This window comes from Lagenorhynchus albirostris, chromosome 15 (genome assembly GCF_949774975.1).
Source record: "Lagenorhynchus albirostris chromosome 15, mLagAlb1.1, whole genome shotgun sequence".
In the NCBI taxonomy this organism is placed as follows: Eukaryota; Metazoa; Chordata; class Mammalia; order Artiodactyla; family Delphinidae; genus Lagenorhynchus; species Lagenorhynchus albirostris.
The window spans coordinates 50,066,821-50,090,991 of NC_083109.1; the positions used below are offsets into that span (position 1 = coordinate 50,066,821).

At 45.9% G+C, this 24,171-nt stretch overlaps 1 protein-coding gene across 3 annotated transcripts in view; it reads right to left on the bottom strand.

Annotated features, from left to right (window-relative positions):
* Positions 1-23,677, bottom strand: part of LMF1 (lipase maturation factor 1) — a 99,368-nt gene extending 75,691 nt beyond the window's left edge. For 2 of the 3 annotated variants that reach the window (XM_060122667.1, XM_060122666.1), the window contains exons 1-2: positions 23,485-23,677; positions 1,746-2,055 (exon numbers count right to left, since the gene is read on the bottom strand). In XM_060122667.1, the coding sequence (XP_059978650.1) occupies positions 1,746-2,055; positions 23,485-23,677 (503 nt within the window). Of the gene's footprint in view, positions 1-1,745; positions 2,056-23,484 lie in introns of those variants that run through there. The other variant, XM_060122668.1, reaches the window with a different exon arrangement.
* Between the last annotated feature and the right edge of the window lie 494 nt (positions 23,678-24,171).

Genomic DNA, 24,171 nt, shown 5'->3' on the forward strand with positions numbered 1-24,171 from the left:
AAACAGCAGCCTTTTAGACATCACAGACAACCCCAGCCAGAGTCCTCTTGTGCTGTAAACATCCACTGACCAGAGAGACTAGAGGCGGGCAGTGAATGCCTGTGGCCGCCGAGGAGGTCAGACAGCCCGAGGTGGCAGCACCCGTGAATCCCAGGTGGGGAGAAGCAGACAGGAATGAAGGACGCTTCCCTCGCCTCACAGCTGCCTGACGGGCACAAGGCACATTCCACCTACCGGGAGCCAGCCCCTATTTCTACCCTCACTGCTTGGGCCTTCAGAAAAGAAAATGCCATAAATCAGATGTAAATATCATTTGTCTAGGAACCCACACAGTTTCTGTATGGAACTGGACACAGGATGCAACACCACAGTACGATGTTGCCACCCACTTGGTGACCCCTGCAAAACCTGGTAGCCGACGCCCATCACTGTTTCTTCTGATCCACGCAGCTCACGCCACAACACCAGGGCACTGAAGTTTCCCAAAGTCTCTGAATAAATTCTGGCTCTGACTACGAGGGTGTTAGCTGGTCAATAGTTCAATATCAACATGAAGGCCCCGGGAGCAGGGAGGGGAGCCAGGGTGACTGAGATGTCAGCCTTCTTTTCCGTAGACTGGATGGGGAGAGGTGTCTTCAGCTCACACACTGAGTGTCACTCACACTTGCTCGGGGACCAGGGCCAGACGACAGGAGCTGGGAGGGGACCTCTGATGGCTCACAAGCTGAGTGAGTGACACTGAAGGAGTCCGGCGTCTGGGTTAAAACCCATTCATGTCATGGTCCAGGACCTAGCCAGCCCCTTTGACCTGGGCCAGCAGCCAAGAATGTCAGGCCACCGAATGAACCTTTCCTCCCAGAAAACAAAGGCTCTGGTGGGAACATGGCAGGAGGAGGCCCACAGGTGCTTAATCTCCTGCTCCTCTACACAGACACCACCCCTCCTCCACTTCCTGCTCATCCACGCAGACACCACCCCCTTGTCTACTTCCTCCATGTCTACACAGACACCCACCCCGACCCCAGAGCTTTCTCTCAAGGCTTCACCTTCTCTTACAGAGTCCTCTGTGCTTCCTCTGGTAGGTGATTCTTCCCCAGGGCCGGAGCCCAGAACTTGAAGAAGAGCGGTACCCCCTCCTCCACTGTCAAACATGGCACAGCACTTCATGGCCCTCAATTTTCCTCCAAGCCTATCCAAGCCACACGCTGCACTGATGCCCCCGTCGTGTTCCCATGTGACTCTCCCTCCATGGAGCCCAACGCTGCCTCTGACCTGTCCAGCACTGGAGCCTATTCCCCCCAGCAGGGCTGGCCTGAACTGTGACCACTGGCACCAGTTCCTCTCAAACAAGGAAGGAGCAGGTGGGAGCAGGAGCAGAGGAGTAAGCCTCCAAATCAAGCCCCACCACCAGAGTGCTCCCAGCAGCCCACCCAGCAGCTTCCACCTCCATCTCATGGCCCCCCAGCACAAGAGGCTGGCAATGCTATCTCAGGTGTGGCCATGACACTCCTAACAGAATCCCAATTACACCCAAATAAGGAAGCTCCCAGATTTTGGTTGAATGCGACCAGCAGGGTCTACCACAGCCTAATTAAAAGGGTGACATTTTCCAAATTAACGTAAGAAGTAAGCTCATTTGCTTGCTCCTGTTACTAGGAGGCCTCGTTGGGCTCTGAGGGGTAACACCCCTAGAACCCTGAGTTACCACGTGCCTGCATTATAGGTGCCCCATCCTTCCCTCTTACCAGATCTGCCCCACGTTGACCAGGGACATGTAGAGGACCCAGAGAGCAGCCATGAGAACCATATTGGCACAGCCGGAGACCAGGATGAAAGAGGAGATGCCCAGCCCGAGAAGAGCCAGCGCGTCCAGGTTGAAGTCCATGTGAGACCAGTCCAGCAGCCAGAGGACGGTGGGGGCATAGCTCACGGTCTCCCAGCTGACTTGCCCACGGAAGTGCTGCTGCACACTCCTCAGGTACACTCTGCAGGGCAGCAGTCCCCTGTCTCCAATCAGCTGCTTGTTCTGATGGAAGGCCACCAAGAATGCCACAACTGGAAGGAAAAGAAGACAAAAGGAACATGAACAGGAACACAGCCCTCTGTAGATACTTTTCAGACGTGCAGGGCCTCGGCTAGGCAAGAAGATGAGGCAGAGTCTGACCAGTGGTTTGGAATCAAAGCGTGGACTCAAGGGTATTTCACAAAATCTTGGGGGAGATATTAGAAGATCCAACCTGGAGAAGTCATAATGTATGTGTATATGTATACATAGCTATGTGTGTTGTATCTACTTATACACAACGTATACGTGTATATAAAATAGACACACATTTATATAAAATATGTGCCTGATTACATAAAATGGTTAGTTAACTATCCCAGAATGAACTTTGCTTAAAGAAAATTTACAGTAAAACACTCATGTTAGAAAATAGAAAGGCCTCAAATCTAAACTTCTACTTTAAGAAATCAGAAAAAAGAGTAAATTATATATAAAACAAGCATCACAAAAGACATTTTTAAAAAGAGGTGAAATCAATGAAATTGAGAACAGGGAAAAACACAGAGAAAATCAATAAAACCAAAAGTTGGTTCTTCGATAAAGTCAATGTAACTGTTAGAACTCTAGTCAGATTAACCAAGGAAAGAAGACACCAATATCAGGGATCAAAACAGAACACTGCTACAGATCCCACAGGTGTAAAAAGATAATACAGGAATACTACACATCTCTCTAAGATCTTGAGTTTGACAACTTAGATGAAATAGGAGAATTAGTTGAAGGACGCAAACTACCAAAACTCACAAAAGAAGAAATAAAGATAATACATCACAACCAGCCAACTTCATCTCAGAAATGCAAGGCTGGTTCAACCCTCAAAAAACTATCCACGGGCGGAGATCACCTTCCTCCCCACAGATACATCAGAAATACATCTACACGTGGAACAACTCCTACAGAACACCCACTGAACGCTGGCAGAAGACCTCAGACCTCCCAAAAGGCAAGAAACTCCCCACGTACCTGGGTAGGGCAAAAGAAAAAAGAATAAACAGAAACAAAAGAATAGGGATGGGACCTGCACCAGTGGGAAGGAGGAAAGGTTTCCACACACTAGGAAGCCCCTTTGCGGGCAGAGACTGTGGGTGGCGGAGGGGGGAAGCTTCGGAGCCGCGGAGGAGAGCACAGCAACAGGGGTGCAGAGGGCAAAGCGGAGAGATTCCCGCACAAAGGATCAGTGCCGACCGGCACTCACCAGCCCGAGAGGCTTGTCTGCTCACCCGCCGGGGCGGGCAGGGGCTGGGAGCTGAGGGGATGGCAGGGAGAGGACTGTCGGTGTGAACAGAGCCTGAAGGGGTTAGTGCACCACCGCTAGCCGGGAGGGAGTCCGGGGAAAAGTCTGGACCTGCCGAAGAGGCAAGAGACTTTTTCTTCCCTCTTTGTTTCCTGGCGCGCGAGGAGAGGGGATTAGGAGCGCTGCTTAAAGGAGCTCCAGAGACGGGCGCGAGCCACGGCTAACAGTGCGGACCCCAGAGACGGTCATGAGACGCTAAGGCTGCTGCTGCCGCCACCAAGAAGCCTGTGTGCGAGCACAGGTCACTATCCACACCTCCCTTCCAGGGAGCCTGTGCAGCCCGCCGCTGCCAGGGTGCCGGGATCCAGGGACAACTTCCCCAGGAGAACACACGGCACGCCTCAGGCTGGTGCAACGTCCTGCTGGCCTATGCCGCCGCAGGCTCGTCCCGCACTCCATGCCCCTCCCTCCCCAGAGCCTGAGTGAGCCAAGGCTCCGGAATCAGCAGTTCCTTTAACCCCGTCCTGTCTGAGTGAAGAACAGCCGCCCTCTGGCGACATACACGCAGAGGCGGGGCCAAATCCAAAGCTGAGCCCCAGGAGCCGTGCAAACAAAGAAGAGAAAGGGAAATTTCTCCCAGCAGCCTCAGGAGCAGCGGATTAAAGCTCCACAAGCAACTTGATGTACCCTGCATCGGTGGAATACCTAAATAGACAACAAATCATCCAAAATTGAGGAGGTGGACTTTGAGAGCAAGATTTATTATTTTTTCCCTTTTTTCTCTTTTTGTGAGTGTGTATGTGTATGCTTCTGTGTGAGATTTTGTCTGTATAGTTTTCCTTTCACCATTTGTCCTAGGGTTCTGTCCATCCGTTCTTTTTTTTTTTACTTAAAAAAATTTTTTTTGCTTAATTATTTTTTATTTTAATAACTTTATTTTATCTTACTTCATTTTATCTTCTTTTCTTTCTTTCTCTCTCTCTCTCTCTCTCTCTCTCACCCTCCCTCCCTCCCTCCCTCTCTCTCTCTTTCTTTCTACTTTCTCTCCCTTCTATTCTGAGCCGTGTGGATGAAAGGCTCTTGGTGCTGCAGCCAGGAGTCAGTGCTGTGCCTCTGAGGTGGGAGAGCCAACTTCAGGACACTGGTCCACAAGAGACCTCCCAGCAATATCAAATGGCAAAAATCTCCCAGAGATCTCCATCTCAACACCAACGCCCAGCTTCACTCAACGACCAGCAAGCTACAGTGCTGGACACCCTATGACAAACAACTAGCAAGACAGGAATACAACCCCACCCATTAGCAGAGAGGCTGCCTAAAATCATAATAAGTCCACAGACACCCCAAAACACACCACCAGACGTGGACCTGCCCACCAGAAAGACAAGATCCAGCCTCATCCACCAGAACACAGGCACTAGTCCCCTCCACCAGGAAGCCTACACAACCCACTGAACCAACTTTAGTCACTGGGGACAGACACCAAAAACAACGGGAACTACGAACCTGCAGCCTGGAAAAAGGAGACCGCAAACACAGTAAGATAAGCAAAATGAGAAGACAGAAAAACACACAGCAGATGAAGGAGCAAGATAAAAACCCACCAGACCTAACAAATGAAGAGGAAATAGGCAGTCTACCTAAAAAAGAATTCAGAATAATGATAGTAAAGATGATCCAAAATCTTGGAAATAGAATAGAGAAAATGCAAGAAACATTGACAAGGACCTAGAAGAACTAAAGAGGAAACAAGCAACGATGAACAACACAATAACTGAAATTAGAAATACTCTAGAAGGGATCAATAGCAGAATAACTGAGGCAGAAGAACGGATAAGTGACCTGGAAGATAAAATAGTGGAAATAACTACTGCAGAGCAGAATAAAGAAAAAAGAATGAAAAGAACTGAGGACAGTCCCAGAGACCTCTGGGACAACATTAAACACACCAACATTTGAATTATAGGGGGTCCCAGAAGAAAAAGAGAAAAAGAAAGGGAATGAGAAAATATTTGAAGAGATTATAGTTGAAAACTTCCCTAAATTGGGAAAGGAAATAGTTAATCAAGTCCAGGAAGCACAGAAAGTCCCATACAGAATAAATCCAAGGAGAAACACGCCAAGACACATACTAATCAAACTGTCAAAAATTAAATACAAAGAAAACATATTAAAAGCAGCAAGGGAAAAACAACAAATAACACACAAGGGAATCCCCATAAAGTTAACAGCTGATCTTTCAGCAGAAACTCTGCAACCCAGAAGGGAGTGGGAGGTCATATTTAAAGTGATGAAGGAGAAAAACCTACAACCAAGATTACTCTACCCAGCAAGGATCTCATTCAGATTTGATGGAGAAATTAAAACCTTTACAGACAAGCAAAAGCTGAGAGAGTTCAGCACCACCAAACCAGCTTTACAACAAATGCTAAAGGATCTTCTCTAGGCAAGAAACACAAGAGAAGGAAAAGACCTACAATAACAAACCGAAAACAATTAAGAAAATGGGAATAGGAACATACATATCGATAATTACCTTAAATGTAAATGGATTAAATGCTCCCACCAAAAGACACAGACTGGCTGAATGGATACAAAAACAAGACCCATATATATGCTGTTTACAAGAGTCCCAGTTCAGACCTAGGGACACATACAGACTGAAAGTAAGGGGATGGAAAAAGATATTCCATGCAAATGGAAACCAAAAGAAAGCTGGAGTAGCAATTCTCATATCAGACAAAATAGACTTTAAAATAAAGACTATTAGAAGAGACAAAGAAGGACACTACATAATGATCAAGGGATCGATCCAAGAAGAAGATATAACAATTGTAAATATTTATGCACCCAACATAGGAGCACCTCAATACATAAGGCAACTGCTAACAGCTATAAAAGGGGAAATCGACAGTAACACATTCATAGTAGGAGACTTTAACACCTCACTTTCACCAATGGACAGATCATCCAAAATGAAAATAAATAAGGAAACACAAGCTTTAAATGATACATTAAACAAGATGGACTTAATTGATATTTATAGGACATTCCATCCAAAAACAACAGAATACACATTTTTCTCAAGTGCTCATGGAACATTCTCCAGGACAGATCATATCTTGGGTCACAAAACAAGCCTTGGTAAATTTAAGAAAATTGAAATTGTATCAAGTATCTTTTCCGACCACAATGCTATGAGACTAGATATCAATTACAGGAAAAGATCTGTAAAAAATACAAACACATGGAGGCTAAACAATACACTACTTAATAACGAAGTGATCACTGAAGAAATCAAAGAGGAAATCAAAAAATACCTAGAAACAAATGACAATGGCAACACGATGACCCAAAACCTATGGGATGCAGCAAAAGCAGTTCTAAGAGGGAAGTTTATAGCAATACAATCCTACCTTAAGCAACAGGAAACATCTCGAATAAACAACCTAACCTTGCACCTAAAGCAATCAGAGAAAGAACAAAAAACCCGGAAGTTAGCAGAAGGAAAGAAATCATAAAGATCAGATCAGAAATAAATGAAAAAGAAATGAAGGAAATGATAGCAAAGATCAATAAAATTAAAAGCTGGTTCTTTGAGAAGATAAACAAAATTGATAAACCATTAGCCAGACTCATCAAGAAAAAAAGGGAGAAGACTCAAATCAATAGACTTAAAAATGAAAAGGGAGAAGTAACAACTGATAATGCAGAAATACAAAAGATCATGAGAGATTACTACAAGCAACTCTAAGCCAATTAAATGGACAACCTGGAAGAAATGGACAAATTCTTAGAAATGCACAGCCTGCCAAGACTGAATCAGGAAGAAATAGAAAATATGAACAGACCAATCACAAGCACTGAAATTGAAACTGTGATTAAAAATCTTCCAACTAACAAAAGCCCAGGACCAGATGGCTTCACAGGCGAATTCTATCAAACATTTAGAGAAGAGCTAACACCTATCCTTCTCAAACTCTTCCAAAATATAGCAGAGGGAGGAACTCTCCCAAATTCCTTCTATGAGGCCACCATCACCTTGATACCAAAACCAGACAAGGATGTCACAAAGAAAGAAAACTACAGGCCAATATCACAGATGAACACAGATGCAAAAATCCTCAACAAAATACTAGCAAACAGAATCCAACAGCACATTAAAAGGATCCTACACCATGATCAAGTGGAGTTTATTCCAGGAATGCAAGGATTCTTCAATATACGCAATCTATCAATGTGATAAACCATATTAACAAACTGAAGGAGAAAAACCATATGATCATCTCAACAGATGCAGAGAAAGCTTTTGACAAAATTCAACACCCATTTATGATAAAAACCCTGCAGAAAGTAGGCATAGAGGGAACTTACCCCAACATAACAAAGGCCATATATGACAAGCCCACAGCCAACATCATCCTCAATGGTGAAAAACTGACACCATTTCCACTAAGATCAGGAACAAGACAAGGTTGCCCACTCTCACCACTCTTATTCAACATAGTTTTGGAAGTTTTAGCCACAGCAATCAGAGAAGAAAAGGAAATAAAAGGAATCCAAATCGGAAAAGAAGAGGTAAAGCTGTCACTGTTTGCAGATGACATGATACTATACATAGAGAATCCTAAAGATGATACCAGAAAACTACTAGAGCTAATCAATGAATTGGGTAAAGTAGAAGGATACAAAATTAATGCACAGAAATCTCTGGCATTCCTATATACTAATGATGAAAAATCTGAAATGGAAATCAAGAAAACACTCCCATTTACCATTGCAACAAAAGAAATAAAATATCTAGGAATAAACTTACCTAAGGAGACAAAAGACCTGTATGCAGAAAATTATAAGACACTGATGAAAGAAATTAAAGATGATACAAATAGATGGAGAGATATACCATGTTCTTGGATTGGAAGAATCAACATTGTGAAAATGACTCTACTACCCAAAGCAATCTATAGATTCAATGCAATCCCTATCAAACTACCACTGGCATTTTTCACAGAACTAGAACAAAAAATTTCACAATTTGTATGGAAACACAAAAGACCCCGAATAGCCAAAGCAATCTTGAGAACGAAAAAAGGAGCTGGAGGAATCAGGCTCCCTGACTTCAGACTATACTACAAAGCTACAGTAATCAAGACAGTATGGTACTGGCACAAAAACAGAAAGATAGATCAATGGAACAGGATAGAAAGCCCAGAGATAAACCCACGCACATATGGTCACCTTATCTTTGATAAAGGTGGCAGGAATGTACAGTGGAGAAAGGACAGCCTCTTCAATAAGTGGTGCTGGGAAAACTGGACAGCTACATGTAAAAGTATGAGATTAGATCACTCCCTAACATCATACACAAAAATAAGCTCAAAATGGATTAAAGACCTAAATGTAAGGCCAGAAACTATCAAACTCTTAGAGGAAAACATAGGCAGAACACTCTATGACATAAATCACAGCAAGATCCTTTCTGACCAACCTCCTAGAGTAATGGAAATAAAAACAAAAATAAACAAATGGGACCTAATGAAACGTCAAAGCTTTTGCACAGCAAAGGAAACCATAAACCAGACAAAAAGACAACCCTCAGAATGGGAGAAAATATTTGCAAATGAAGCAACTGACAAAGGATTAATCTCCAGAATTTACAAGCAGCTCACGCAGCTCAATAACAAAAAAACAAACAACCCAATCCAAAAATGGGCAGAAGATCTAAATAGACATTTCTCCAAAGAAGATATACAGACTGCCAACAAACACATGAAAGGATGCTCAACATCATTAATCATTAGAGAAATGCAAATCAGAACTACAATGAGATATCATCTCACACCAGTCAGAATGGCCATCATCAAAAAATCTAGAAACAATAAATGCTGGAGAGGGTGTGGAGAAAAGGGAACACCCTTGCACTGCTGGTGGGACTGTGAATTGGTTCAGTCACTATGGAGAACAGTATGGAGGTTCCTTAAAAAACTACAAATAGAACTACCACATGACCCAGCAATCCCACTACTGGGCATATACCCTGAGAAAACCAAAATCCAAAAAGAGTCATGTACCAAAATGTTCATTGCAGCTCTATTTACAAGAGCCCAGAGATGGAAACAACCTAAGTGCCCATCATCGGATGAATGGATAAAGAAGATGTGGCACATATATACAATGGAATATTACTCAGCCATAAAAAGAAACGAAATTGAGCTATTTGTAATGAGGTGGATAGACCTAGAGTCTGTCATACAGAGTGAAGTAAGTCAGAAAGAAAAAGACAAATACCGTATGCTAACACATATATATGGAATTTAAGAAGAAAAAAAAATGTCATGAAGAGCCCAAGGGTAAGACAGGAATAAAGACACAGACCTACTGGAGAACGGAATGAGGATATGGGGAGGGGGAAGGGTGAGCTGTGACAGGGCGAAAAAGAGTCATGGACATATACACACTAACAAACGTAAGGTAGATAGCTAGTGGGAAGCAGCCGCATGGCACACGGATATCGGCTCGGTGCTTTGTGACCACCTGGAGGGGTGGGATAGGGAGGGTGGGAGGGAGGGAGACGCAAGAGGGAAGAGATATGGGAACATATGTATAACTGATTCACTTTGTTATAAAGCAGAAACTAACACACCATTGTAAAGCAATTATACCCCAATAAAGATGTTAAAAAAAAAAATCTTCCAACAAACAAAAGCCCAGGACCAGATGGCTTCACAGGCGAATTCTATCAAACATTTAGAGAAGAGCTAACACCTATCCTTCTCAAACTCTTTCAAAATATAGCAGAGGGAGGAACTCTCCCAAACTCATTCTACGAGGCCACCATCACCCTGATACCAAAACCAGACAAGGATGTCACAAAGAAAGAAAACTACAGGCCAATATCACTGATGAACATAGATGCAAAAATCCTCAACAAAATACTAGCAAACAGAATCCAACAGCACATTAAAAGGATCCTACACCATGATCAAGTGGGGTTTATTCCAGGAACGCAAGGATTCTTCAGTATACACAAATCAATCAACGTGATACACCATATTAACAAACTGAAGGAGAAAAACCATATGATCATCTCAATAGATGTCAGGGAAAGCTTTCAACAAAATTCAACACCCATTTATGATAAAAACCCTGCAGAAAGTAGGCGTAGAGGGAACTTTCCTCAACATAATAAAGGCCATATATGACAAACCCCCAGCCAACATCGTCCTCAATGGTGAAAAACTGACACCATTTCCACTAAGATCAGGAACAAGACAAGGTTGCCCACTCTCACCACTCTTATTCAACATAGTTTCGGAAGTTTTAGCCACAGCAATCTGAGAAGAAAGGAAATAAAAGGAATCCAAATCAGAAAAGAAGAAGTAAAGCTGTCACTGTTTGCAGATGACATGATACTATACATAAAGAATCCTAAAGATGCTACCAGAAAACTACTAGAGCTAATCAATGAATTGGGTAAAGTAGAAGGATACAAAATTAATGCACAGAAATCTCTGGCATTCCTATACACTAGTGATGAAAAACCTGAAAGTGAAATTAAGAAAACACTCCCATTTACCATTGCAACAAAAAGAATAAAATATCTAGGAATAAACCTACCTAAGGAGACAAAAGACCTGTATGCAGAAAATTATAAGACACTGATGAAAGAAATTAAAGACGATACAAATAGATGGAGAGATATACCATGTTCTTGGATTGGAAGAATCAACATTGTGAAAATGACTCTACTACCCAAAGCAATCTATAGATTCAATGCAATCCCTAACAAACTACCACTGGCATTTTTCACAGAACCAGAACAAAAAATTTCACAATTTGTATGGAAACACAAAAGACCCCGAACAGCCAAAGCAATATTGAGAACGAAAAACGGAGCTGGAGGAATCAGGCTCCCTGACTTCAGACTATACTACAAAGCTACAGTAATCAAGACAGTATGGTAGTGGCACAAAAACAGAAAGATAGATCAATGGAACAGGATAGAAAGCCCAGAGATAAACCCACGCACATATGGTCACCTTATCTTTGATAAAGGTGGCAGGAATGTACAGTGGAGAAAGGACAGCCTCTTCAATAAGTGGTGCTGGGAAAACTGACAGGTACATGTAAAAGTATGAGATTAGAATACTCCCTAACACCATACACAAAAATAAGCTCAAAATGGATTAAAGACCTAAATGTAAGGCCAGAGACGATCAAACTCTTAGAGGAAAACATAGGCAGAACACTCTATGACATAAATCACAGCAAGATCCTTTTTGACCCACCTCCTAGAGAAATGGAAATAAAAACAAAAATAAACAAATGGGACCTAATGTAACTTAAAAGCTTTTGCACCACAAAGGAAACCATAAACAAGACCAAAAGACAACCCTCAGAATGGGAGAAAATATTTGCAAATGAAGCAACTGAGAAAGGGTTAATCTCCAAAATTTACAATTAGCTCATGCAGCTCAATATCAAAAAAACAAAAAACCCAATCCAAAAATGGGCCGAAGACCTAAATAGACATTTCTCCAAAGAAAATATACAGATTGCCAACAAACACATGAAAGAATGCTCAACATCATTAATCATTAGAGAAATGCAAATCAAAACTACAATGAGATATCATCTCACGCCGGTCAGAATGGCCATCATCAGAAAATCTAGAAACAATAAATGCTGGAGAGGGTGTGGAGAAAAGGGATCACTCTTGCACTGCTGGTGGGAATGTGAATTGGTACAGCCACTGTGGAGAACAGTATGGAGGTTCCTTAAAAAACTACAAATAAAACTACCATATGACCCAGCAATCCCACTACTGGGCATATACTCTGAGAAAACCATAATTCAAAAAGAGTCCTGTACCAAAATATTCATTGCAGCTCTATTTACAATAGCCAGGACATGGAAGCAACCTAAGTGCCCATCATCGGATGAATGGATAAAGAAGATGTGGCAATATATACAATGGAATATTACTCAGCCATAAAAAGAAATGAAATTGAGTTATTTGTAGTGAGGTGGATGGACCTAGAGTCTGTCATACAGAGTGAAGTAAGTCAGAAAGAGAAAGACAAATACTGTATGCTAACACATATATATGGAATCTAAGAAAAAAAATGTCATGAAGAACCTAGGGTTAAGACGGGAATAAAGACACAGACCTACTAGAGAATGGACTTGAGGATACGGGGAGGGGGAAGGGTAAGCTGTGACAAAGTGAGAGAGTGGCATGGACATATATACACTACCAAGCATAAAACAGATAGCTAGTGGGAAGCAGCCGCATAGCACAGGGAGATCAGCTCGGTGCTTTGTGACCACCTGGAGGGGTGGGATAGGGAGGGTGGGAGGGAGGGAGACACAAGAGGGCAGAGATATGGGAACGTATGTATATGTATTAACTGATTCACTTTGTTATAAAGCAGAAACTAACACACCATTGTAAGGCAATTATACCCCAATAAAGATGTAAAAAAAAATAAAAATAATATACACCTTATTTTACTTTTATTTATAACTTAAGGGCTTCCCTGGTGGCGCAGTGGTTGAGAGTCCGCCTGCCGATGCAGGGGACACGGGTTCGTGCTCCGGTCCTGGAAGATCCCACATGCCGCGGAGCAGTTGGGCCCGTGAGCCATGGCCGCTGCGCCTGCGCGTCCGGAGCCTTGTCTCCGCAACGGGAGAAGCCACAACAATGAGAAGCCCGCGTACCGCAAAACAAAACAAAACAAACAAACAAAAAACTATCCATGGGGACTCCCCTGGTGGTCCAATGGCTAAGTCTCTGCACTCCCAATGCAGGGGGCCTGGGTTCTGTCCCTGGTCGGGGAACTAGATCCCACATGCCGCAACTAAGAGTTCACATGCCACAAGTAAAGATCCTGCACACCGCAACTAAAAGATCCCACGTGCCACAACTAAAAGATTCTGCATGCCGCAACTAAATATCCCACACGCGGCAAGGAACATCCCAAGTGCCTCAACTAAGACCCAGGAAGCCAAACAAATAAATAAATAAATATTTTTTAAAAAATCAATGTAATCACCACACTAACAAACTAAATCAGAAAACCATAAGATAGTATCAATAGACCCACAAAAAAGTACATGAAAGAATTCATCCATTCATGGTAAAAAAACTTTCAGCAAATTAGGAATAGAAGGGTACTTCATCAGTCTATAAAACGTAACTATGAAAAACCTACAGCCAAGATCATACTTAAAGATTAATGACTGAATACTTTTCCCTGAAGATTTGGAACAAAGCAAGACTATCTCTTCTCTTATTACTCATATTCAACACTGTATAGGAAATCCTAGCTAGTGCAATGAAGCAAGTATAAGAAATAAAGGTATATAGGTTAGAAAGGAAGAAATGAAACTATCTCTATTAATAGACTGCCTATGTAGAAAATCCCAAAGAATCGACAAAAAAGAAAGAAGAAGAAAAAAAAGCCCTCATGGCACTAATAAGTGAGTTTAAGAAGGTCACAGAATACAAGACCAATATACAAAAGTCAATTATATTCCTATATATCAGCAATGAACAACTGTAAGCTGAATGTTTAAATATTACAATAGCCACCAAAAAAAGTGCCTAGGGCTTCCTTGGTGGCGCAGTGGTTGAGAGTCTGCCTGCCGATGCAGGGGACACGGGTTCGTGCCCCGGTCCAGGAAGATCCCACATGCCGCGGAGCGGCTGGGCCCGTGAGCCATGGCTGCTGGGCCTGCGCGTCCGGAGCCTATGCTCCGCAGTGGGAGAGGCCACACCAGTGAGAGGTCCACATACCGCAAAAAAAAAAAAAAAGTGCCTAGATAAAAAACTAACAAAATATATGCAGAATCCGTACATGGGAAACTACAAAACATGATGAGAGAAATCAAAGAAGATCAAAATAAATGGAAAGATTCATTGTGTTCATGAACTGGAAGAAGAGCCAGCATTATTAAGAGGTCAGTTCTCCCCAATTTGATCTATAGAGTCAATGCAATCTCAATCAAAACATCTGGTAAGCTTTTCCATAGATATTGACAAGCTCATTCTAAAATGTATATGTAAGAGCAAAGGAACTAGGATAGCCAAAATAATTCCGATGACGAACAAAGTTCGAGGACTCATTTTATCCAATTTCAAGACTTACTACAAAGCTACAGTAATCAAGACAGTGTGGTATTAGCAAAAGTACAGACACATAAATCAATGGGAGACTAGAGAGTCCAGAAGTAGACCTACACAAAGACAGTCAACTGATTTCTGACAAGGGTGCAAAGACAATTACAGACAAAGACAGTATTTTCAACAAGCGGTGCTGGAACAACTAGACATCATATGCAAAAAAAATGAACCTTGACACATAACTCACACTTCGTACAAAAATTTATTCAAAAGGACCAGAGACCTAAATGTAAAACATAAAAGTATGGAACTTCTAAAATAAAATATAGAAGAAAATCTATGTGACTTGTGTTTGGCAATGAGTTTTTAGATACAACACCCAAAGCATGACCCATGAAAGAAAACACTGATAAATTCTACTTTATCAAATGAAAAACTTTTGTTCTGTAAAAGATTTTTTTTTTTTTTTTTGCTCTACGTGGGCCTCTCACTGTCGTGGCCTCTCCCGTTGCGGAGCACAGGCTTCAGATGCGCAGGCCCAGCGGCCATGGCTCATGGGCCCAGCCGCTCCGCAGCATGTGCGATCTTCCCAGACCGGGGCACGAACCCGAGTCCCCTGCATCGGCAGGCGGACTCCCAACCACTGCGCCACCAGGGAAGCCCTGTAAAAGATATTTTTAAGAGAACGAAAAGACAAGCCATAGACTGGGAAAAATACCTGCAAATCACATATCTGATAAAGGACTTGCATCCAGAATAAAGTACCATTAAAACTCAACAACAAGAAAACAAACAACCCAGTTTTTTAAAGGGCAAAAGATCTGAACAGATACTGAAAGTCATCTGCTTCACACAAAGAAGATACACAGATGGCAAATGAGCACATGAAAAGATGCTTAATATCATTTGTTAGTGGGGAAACGCCAATTAAAACCACAATGCAGGGGCTTCCCTTGTGGTGCTGTGGTTAAGAATCCGCCTGCCAATGCAGGGGACACGGGTTAGTGCCCTGGTCCAGGAAGATCCCACATGCTGCAGAGCAACTAAGCCCGGGAGCCCCAACTGCTGAGCCTGCGCTCTAGAGCCCGCGAGCCACAACTACTGAAGCCCACGTGCCTAGAGCCCATGGTGCTCTGCAACAAGAGAAGCCACCGCAATGAGAAGCCTGCGTACCGCAATGAAGAGTAGCCCCCGCTCACCGCAACTAGAGAAAGCCCACGTGCAGCAACAAAGACCCAACGCAGTCAAAAATAAATTAATTAAATAAATATTTTAAAAAACTTAAAAAAAAAAAAAAACGCAATGCAGTATCACCACACACCTATCGTAACAGCCAAAATCCAAAAAACTGAAAATACCGAATGCTCCAGAGGATTCAGAAAAAGAGGAACTCTCATTCATTGCTCGTAGGAGGCAAACTGGTACGGTCACTCTGGAGGACAGTTTGGCAGTTTCTTATAAAGTTAAACACAGATTTACCATATGACCCAGCAATTATACTCTTACGTGTTCACTCAAGTGAACTGAAAACTTACATTTACAAAAAAGCCTGCATGCAACTGTTTACAGGAGCTTTGGTCATAATTGCTAAAACTGGAAACAACATAGATGTCCCTCAGAGCTTGAATGGATAAAAACTGTGGTGCGTTCATAAAACGGTATGATATTCAGAGAGAATATCAACGGAATGTTGATTCACTCAACAGCATGGAAAGATCTCAAGTACATTTTACTAAGTAGAGGAACCCAGACCCAAAGGCTACACACTGTAGGATTCCATTCATCTGACACACTGGAAAAGACAAAACCATGGGGCAGAACACATACCAGAGCATGCCAGGGGCTGCGGGGGGAAGCCGATTACGTGGACAGGGGAATTTTCAAGAGATGTAACTATTCTGGTACAGTACTAGAGTGACTGATAACTATGCATTTGTCAAAACCCATAATTGTACATCATAAAAAACGAACTTTAATGTATATAAACTATCAAAACAACCTAGCCAGGAGGTTAGGGGATGCCAGCATAGAATGCAGACTGTGACAAATGAATCAAACTCTATCACAAATGTATAACTCGGCCACACTGAATGCAAGGAAAGAGGGAGGGCTGGCCTAAGAGACTTTGGAAATTGTTCTGAGTAAAAACTAAGGACAAAGACAAAAGTAACTGTATAGAAACACCGGAGTCTAATTGGGGGTAGGCGAACAATTCTAAGACTGCTTTGCATGTGCATTGGGGTTAAGCAAATAAACCATGGGGGATGGTGGGGCAAGATTTCTCACTAGTGGAGAAGGAGGTTCCAGATAAGCAAAAAGGGAAGGCCAACACACACCCCACATACTGGATGAGAATCGGAGATGCCAATGAGAATTCATGTTTACCCTAATATACATTCAAATGGATATGCAGAGAAATGACCATATGTGAGTGAGCACACCCACATATGTAACCTAGCTCTGTTTGCTAAGAGAGTCTGGAAGCAGTGACACCCCAGTAGCAATGGGCACTCTCAGCACAGCACCCAGATCTGGGTTCCTAACACCACTCTCAAATAAAAGGAACGAGGGCTCCTGGAGAAATGGCTGGTTTTAGGGCTGGGAAATGAGAGGAGCCTGCAGCATCCTGTAGTACCACAAAGTAAGGAAGCTCTCGAAAAATAAAGAATGGAGGCATGTCACAGGGATACGGGAGACAACTGGGAAGAACCACCACTGACCAGAGCTGGACAATTTGATACCACGAGGAACACTGCTGGACCACAACCCACAGTGTAAACAAATATGACAATTGCCAAATAAATTCATTACAGAGGATATCCAAATAACATGTGGAGATACCACCTCGGGGGGTCCCTGGAGCATGGACTGGACCCCATGACGGACGGAAAAAGGAGAACTTGACAGAGGAGACACCTGGCAGACACACCCCAACCAGGTGATCCAGGTCAGTATCACCCGTGATGCGAAGGGTGCCTCTCCTCTGTGAGATTCTCCCCACAACCTGTCCAGTCATGAGAAGACATTAGACAAGCCCAATTTGAGGGACATTCTACCAAACACATGACCAGACATGCTCAAAACTGTCAAGGTCATGAAGAGGCAGGGAAGTCCAGAGACTGCTGCAGACCAGAGGGGACAGAGGAGCCATGACGGCTAACGCAGTGCGGGGACACCGGATGGGAAGGGGTGCTGGTGGAAAACCAATAAGGTCTGGAGTTTGGTTAATAGTTTTGTTTTGTTTTTAAAGGCAAATGTTTCTTGAATACTACGTGCGGCTCACTGTAACTGCAGGAAGAAAATTGAGACCTGATCCCCCCCATGACAGCAGATGTCCAGGATGTCAGGAATAAAGACAGAACACTGGACACCAGAGGGTCAGCAGGGAGGGCTCCCCTGGTCTTCTCCTCGCACCCCTCCTGCTGCCTCCATCACTGGGCAAAAGCTGCCCAAGTCCATATGCCACCGACTTTCCTGGAAACATGGAGGCCACCCCCACAGTGGTGCCCACCCAGCCCTGGCCGTGTGTGTGCACATCCACACACATGCACCCAGGTGGAGCCTGTCTCTCCCGACTCAGACTACGTGGGGACCTAATTAGCAATGGCTGAACAGCTGGACATCCTCCCTCCCCACAACCACACTCCAATGCCATGAAAGAAAAACGAAATTTGGTCTCACTAGTTAAAAAGTAAATCTACCAACAACACATTAAAAGGATCATACAGGACTTCCCTGGTGGCGCAGTGGTTGAGAGTCCGCCTGCCGATGCAGGGCACACGGGTTCGTGCCCCGGTCTGGGAAGATCCCACATGCCGCGGAGCGGCTGGTCCCATGAGCCATGGCCGCTGAGCCTGCGCGGCCGGAGCCTGTGCTCCACAACGGGAGAGGCCACAACAGTGAGAGGCCCGCACCGCAAAATAAAATAAAATAAAATACGGCATTGTTTCTCATCATCAAAAAAAAAAAAAAATTTTGGGCTTCCCTGGTGGCGCAGTGGTTGAGAGTCCGCCTGCCGATGCAGGGGACGCGGGTTCGTGCCCCGGTCTGGGAAGATCCCACATGCCGCGGAGCGGCTGGTCCCATGAGCCGTGGCCGCTGAGCCTGCGCGTCCGGAGCCTGTGCTCCGCAACGGGAGAGGCCACAGCAGTGAGAGGCCCGCGTACCGCAAAAAAAAAAAAAAAAAGGATCATACACCCTGATCAAGTGGGATTCATCCCAGGGAGGCAAGGATTCTTCAATATATGCAAATCAATCAATGTGATATGCCACATTAACAAATCGAAGAATAAAAACCATATGATCATCTCAACAGATGGAGAAAGAACTTTTGACAAAGTTCAACATCCATTTACGATATTTTCAATTTTTAATTTAAAAAAATTTAAAGTTTTAAATTGTGGTAAAATACACAAAGCATAAAACATACCATCTTAACTAAAAAAAAAAAAGTAAATCTAAGGCAAGCATCATAGGAAACTTCCTACCTTACAGGAAAAAATGAAAATAGAATGGATTTAAATTTCAGATGAAAAGAACCTATTCATTTTTCACTCCTGTTATAGAAATGCCTAAATAAAGAAAAAAGTTTTCAAAAAATCATAGGATCTCAAAGCTAAACCAAACAACCAACCTTAGAAAGGCTCAGTCAGCCCCCACTCTGCTCTAGGAAAGAGTCAGCCCTCTGCCCAGCTCTAGGAAGGAAGGGGACACACCCCCCACCACAGCTCTAGGAAAGGAGGAGACAGCCCCTGACCAGCTCTAGGAAGGAAGGAGACAGGGCCCAGGCATGAGACTCTCAGCTGCTCCCTGGTGGGGTAACCCACAGACTGACCTAGGAGAGGTTACCAGGTCACCTAATATGCATTATCAAGGATGTCTGCAAATATTTTCTTTAAAATATCCAAAAGAAAAAATTTAGTTTTCTCTCCCTTTCAGATAAAGTGCTATAAAATTAAAACAGAATCATCTCCGAAATGTCACTCTCCGATGGGTGGTTTTATGGACTGTGGCTACATTCTGGGCCTTAGAAAAATAACCTCCAGTACTTTTTCTTTAAAGGTTTTCTTTAAAGGTGTGTGCTGTAGAGAGCTCAGACGTAGGGCAGGTTTATTTCTTAAACAAACTGGAAGCATTTTACAGAGAAGCTTGTGAAACCAAGCAGAGCATTTCATTAGCTATCAAGGGGCCTGGAGGGAAGAACTAACTTCCCATGAATCTTGGAAGCGCTGAAAGCTCAGAACAACAGAAAATGAAGCAAGATTCGAGTACTCTTTTGGTTCCATTTTCTTCCTCAAAATTTCCAAAGAACACCTAAGAGTTCAGCAAATGCAGGTGTGTGTGGTTCTGCTGGGCTGCGCCAGTGCTGGGCCTGGGCGCTGACTGGCCGCAAGGCTAAGCTACCAGACCCCAGGTGAGACCTCTTGACCATGAGTGAGACAAGCTGCCGCTGCTAGAGGGTGCAGTTTAGGTTCACCTCAGACGCTCTAACAGTGACTGGCAGCTGGGAGGAAAGACCTAATAAACTCTACTACAGGTAAAGTAAACAAGGAAAGACTCAAGCATGACACTGCACAGCAAATCTGAACCAAAAGGACAGTACCGTAAGCTGGCAAAGCCAGGAATCAGAGTTGGGCTGAAACTAGTTGTGAGATCTTTTTGAAGTAGGATTTTAAAAGATATATTATCCCGGGGACTCCAAGGTACCATATGAAACTGGGGAGATAAATAATTTTGCTGATGTGTCAAAAAGTCCTCCATTCGCTCCAGTGCTTGCAGTTCCTTGGAGAGCACCATGGCGGCAGTCACCTACACATGGTTACTCATACAGTCCTGGCCATCACGGCGGGTCCCATATGAGGGCACAATTCCCGAGGCCTGGGAGGAGCTCACCTTCTTCTGCAACAGATCCTCGTTTAGCTTCAGGCTCTGGTCTGAGCTGGGAGCCTCAGTGCATTGGTGGTCCCCAAAGGGGTACATCTGGGACCCACTGGGGGGTCTGAACAGACAGGGGCCTGGAGTCAGCAGACTGGGCAGGGCCAGAGAAGCTCGTCCAGAACTAGCGCAGGAGTCTTAAGTCTGAGTGAGCTCACCTGGGCCCTGCGAAGGAACGAGGAAGGGAGCTCACAGAGCCACGCCATCACATGACAAGGACCCGGGCCAGGATGGCAAGGCAGCAGACTCGAAAAGCTCCCAGAGAGGAAAAAAGGTCCCTGTGGTATTGTCATATCATAAGAAATATTTATTTGGTCTTCGTCCAGGTTCCTGGCACAAAGCTCCTAAAACCCCAGGGATTTCCTGAGTGATGAGGTGAGAGGAGCATCTGTTATTCATAACAAGCCCCTTTCAACCTTACCTGGGTTTATACCAATGAGGTGATTCTTGGAGGATGGGGGCTGGTTGCCAGAGGAAATTTCAGCCCCACTCCTGACCTCTAACCTCACGGGACGGGGAGGGGCTGGAGACGCAGCTGATCTCCAACAGCCAGGGATTTAATCAGTCCTGCCTGTGTAATGGAGCCTCCACACAAACCCCAAATGGAGGGGTTCAGGGAGGTGCTGGGAGGGTGGCTCCCTGGGAGGGCGTGGGGGCTCTGCACCCCTTCCCACACCTTCCCTGGGCATCTCTCCCATCTGGCTGTTCCCAAGTCATGTCCTTTATGATAAACCAGTAACATAAGCAAAGTGTTCTCCTGAGTTCTGTGAGCTGTTCTGGCAAGTTATGGAACCCGAGGAGGGGGTCGTGGGGACCCCAATTTACATATGGTTGGTCAGAAGCACAGGTGACGGCCTGGACTTCTCACTGGCGTCTGTGGTGTTGGGGGGTGTCTCGTGGGACTGAGCCCTCAGCCTGTGGGGACGCCGGGCAGTTAGGGTCAAAACGCACTGACTTGCAGGACACTCACGTGGTGTCTGGACAATCAGACGATTACTCGCTGTGAGAAAAAACCCACATCTGGTGTCACAAGCATGTGAGCAGAAGAAATAAAAGTGTTTCCCTTTAGTCACCTGCAAAAGAGCAGGAGTCAGACTGTGTAAAGACCCCTTGACATCACAAAGTTCTGAGGAAAACTGCTCTGAGAGCCACAGACCCAGGCAAGTGGCCAATTTCTACGTGTGCAAGGAAGGACACAGAAAGTTCACCTTCTCTGTATCTTTTCTTGGAACGTTGTTTTGGGATATGCTCCAGTAAAGAGAGAGAATAAACCCCAAAACAAGACACGAGATCTGAGGAATCACAACTACAACTCAGAGAGAACCAGGGGCCTCTCGGGTGGGCAGTCTCTGACCTGAGTGTCACACCCAGGGCCTGGGGTGCCGAGCTGGGGAGGAGGGAGGACACAGTTGGAAAAGTATCCTGTGGTGGCACAGAGCAATGATAAAGGCTGCAAAACGTCAAGGAAATTTTATGGAGCAGGAGCTGCTCCTAGAAGACAGAGGACGGAGGTATTAAACACCGACCCTGGCTTCAAGGAGCTCCCAGGGAGTCGCACAGACAGGTAGACTAATGACACTAAGAACTCTGTTAGATGTGCAGAGGGTGAAGGAAGCATAGGCTAGGGGTCCATTATTCAGCCTCCTGGTGGCGTCAGCAGTCCATGAGGGCAACTGTAACACTCAACGTCAAGTGAAAGCTGTGGACAGTCTGTGGCATTGTGGGAAATTCCTGGGACTTAAGGGACTCTGAGGTAGCTCACAGTCCCCAGGAGATCTGGAACCCTCCAGAAAGAAATCAATACAGGGCGACTGCCTACTTGCCAGAGCCATCTCAGCCAGGGACCCTCGTCCCTGAAGATGGTAAACTGGTTCCTTCGTGCAGCTGAAAAGCACTGACTCTACCCCAAATAGCGAGAAAAGATGGGGGTGGGGGGAATGCATATGCCAAAGCAAATCATTCTGTGCTCAGTACCGGCCTTAAAATATCTTCTTGACCCACTGGTTCAAAACGGTTTCCTTCTGAACCGAACAGAGAATCCCTGTGGAGATCAAAGGCAGCCCCTAACACTGGAAAGCCAAGCTGAGTTTTTTATAAGCTGTGCTCTCTGCGAGCTAAGCCACCGGGGTTTTTCTACTGTCATGGCGCCGGTTTAAGGGTCTGTTAAAGTCTCGGAGATTAACTTTGTCTTGACTCCATCTTTTACTAAGTAACAGCTCAACCGTTTAGAATGACTAATCCCGTGGAGAATAAAGCAATACTGGCAAGAAGTATTTTCTATAGTAACTTAGAGCGCACGAGAGTCGAAGCTGAATCCCCCAGCGCCGCACACCGAGCCTCACCGCGCGCCGGGCCCTGGTCCCCGCGGCGCCCCGCTCGGTGTGTGATGACGCTCTCTGTGCAAAGCGTGGCATTTCCACTCCCTTGGAACGCATGTTCTGAAAACTCAGAAATGACGCCGGGACGGCCGGTGCCCGCGGCGTGCAATCCCGGCCGGCCCGCCGGGTACCAGCGCCCTCCGGAACCCTCTAGAAGGGCGACTGCCCACTGGCCCCAGGCCATCTCAGCCGGGGGCTGTGCCCCAACCCCACTGGCCCCCGCACTGCCACGTTTGTCTGAGAAGCCCAGTTTGGCTTCAGGCACCAGTGCTCGACCCAGGGCGTTTGTGCCCCTCCAGGCGTGGGGATCGGGGTTGGGGGGGTGTGCACTCCGCGCGCGCGCGGACGGGGGGCGTCGGGTGTCCAGCGGTGTTCTGGGGGGCGGCCTGGGGCGAGGGGAAGGAGAGAGGGAGACTGGGGCAGACCACGCGGTTCTCCGCCTGATCAAACCTGGCGCGCACAGAACCCCGCAGGTGAGGCCGCACCTGCTGCTCAGGCCTCAAAGCTTTGGAGCCGCGGGGAGGCGGCGGGGCCACAGCTCGTGGGACCTGTAGGCGGCAAAGGGGAGTCACCGCCTCACGAGCTCCTGGTCAGCGCGGGGTCGGCGTGGGGGCCCCCCGGACCTGCAGGACGGAGGGGGGCGCAGGGCCGAGGCTCGGCCGCGAACCCGCTTGGGGGTGGGCCTGAGGGTGGGGGGCAGGGCGCGAGCGGAGGGACCACACTGGGGCGCCTGGCCCCGCGAACTCACAGTAAACGAAAGCGAGGGCCTTCAGGAGCACGATCCTGGTCAGCCAGAAGGTGCCCGCGCGGAGGCGGGCTGGGCAGCCCGCAGGGTCGCGCCCCGGCCCTGGCGAAGATTCAGGCGCCGGGCCCGCGACCCCGGCCTTCCGCCTCCTCAAGGGCTCCTCCGGCGTCGCCATCGCCGGGCCGTCGGAGCGCATGCGCGAGGAGCGCCGCGCGCTGAAAATGCCCCGCCCACGCCGAGAGACCCCGCCCACACTTAGAGGTCCGACCAACTCCGGCCAGCCACGCCCATGCGCGGGGAGCGAGGACTTGGCCCGATACCGCTCGCGCTCCCCGCAGGTCGCTCGGGGCGCTGCAGCCGTGAGAGTAACGGGGTGGGTTCGTGGAGAACGGCTCGTCGCCCCACCTGGAGCGGGCTTGACCCACTCACTCGTTCATTCACTTGCTCATTCATTCATTGAATTAGCCAAAGTTGCAGAGGCCCCCAGTGCACTCCCCTACCTAGGCGCCTCCCCTCCTGGACCCTCACACTGGAGAGGGACGGATGGCACTTCAGAAGCAGAAATGCAATGTGAAAGAGATTATTGGAAAGCACGTATCAGACCACAGGCCTTCTCCGCGTCCGGGGCAGCTGAGATGTGGGCAGCCAAGGACCCTGGAGGGTACTGTGCTCCTGCTGCACGCCCTGGCA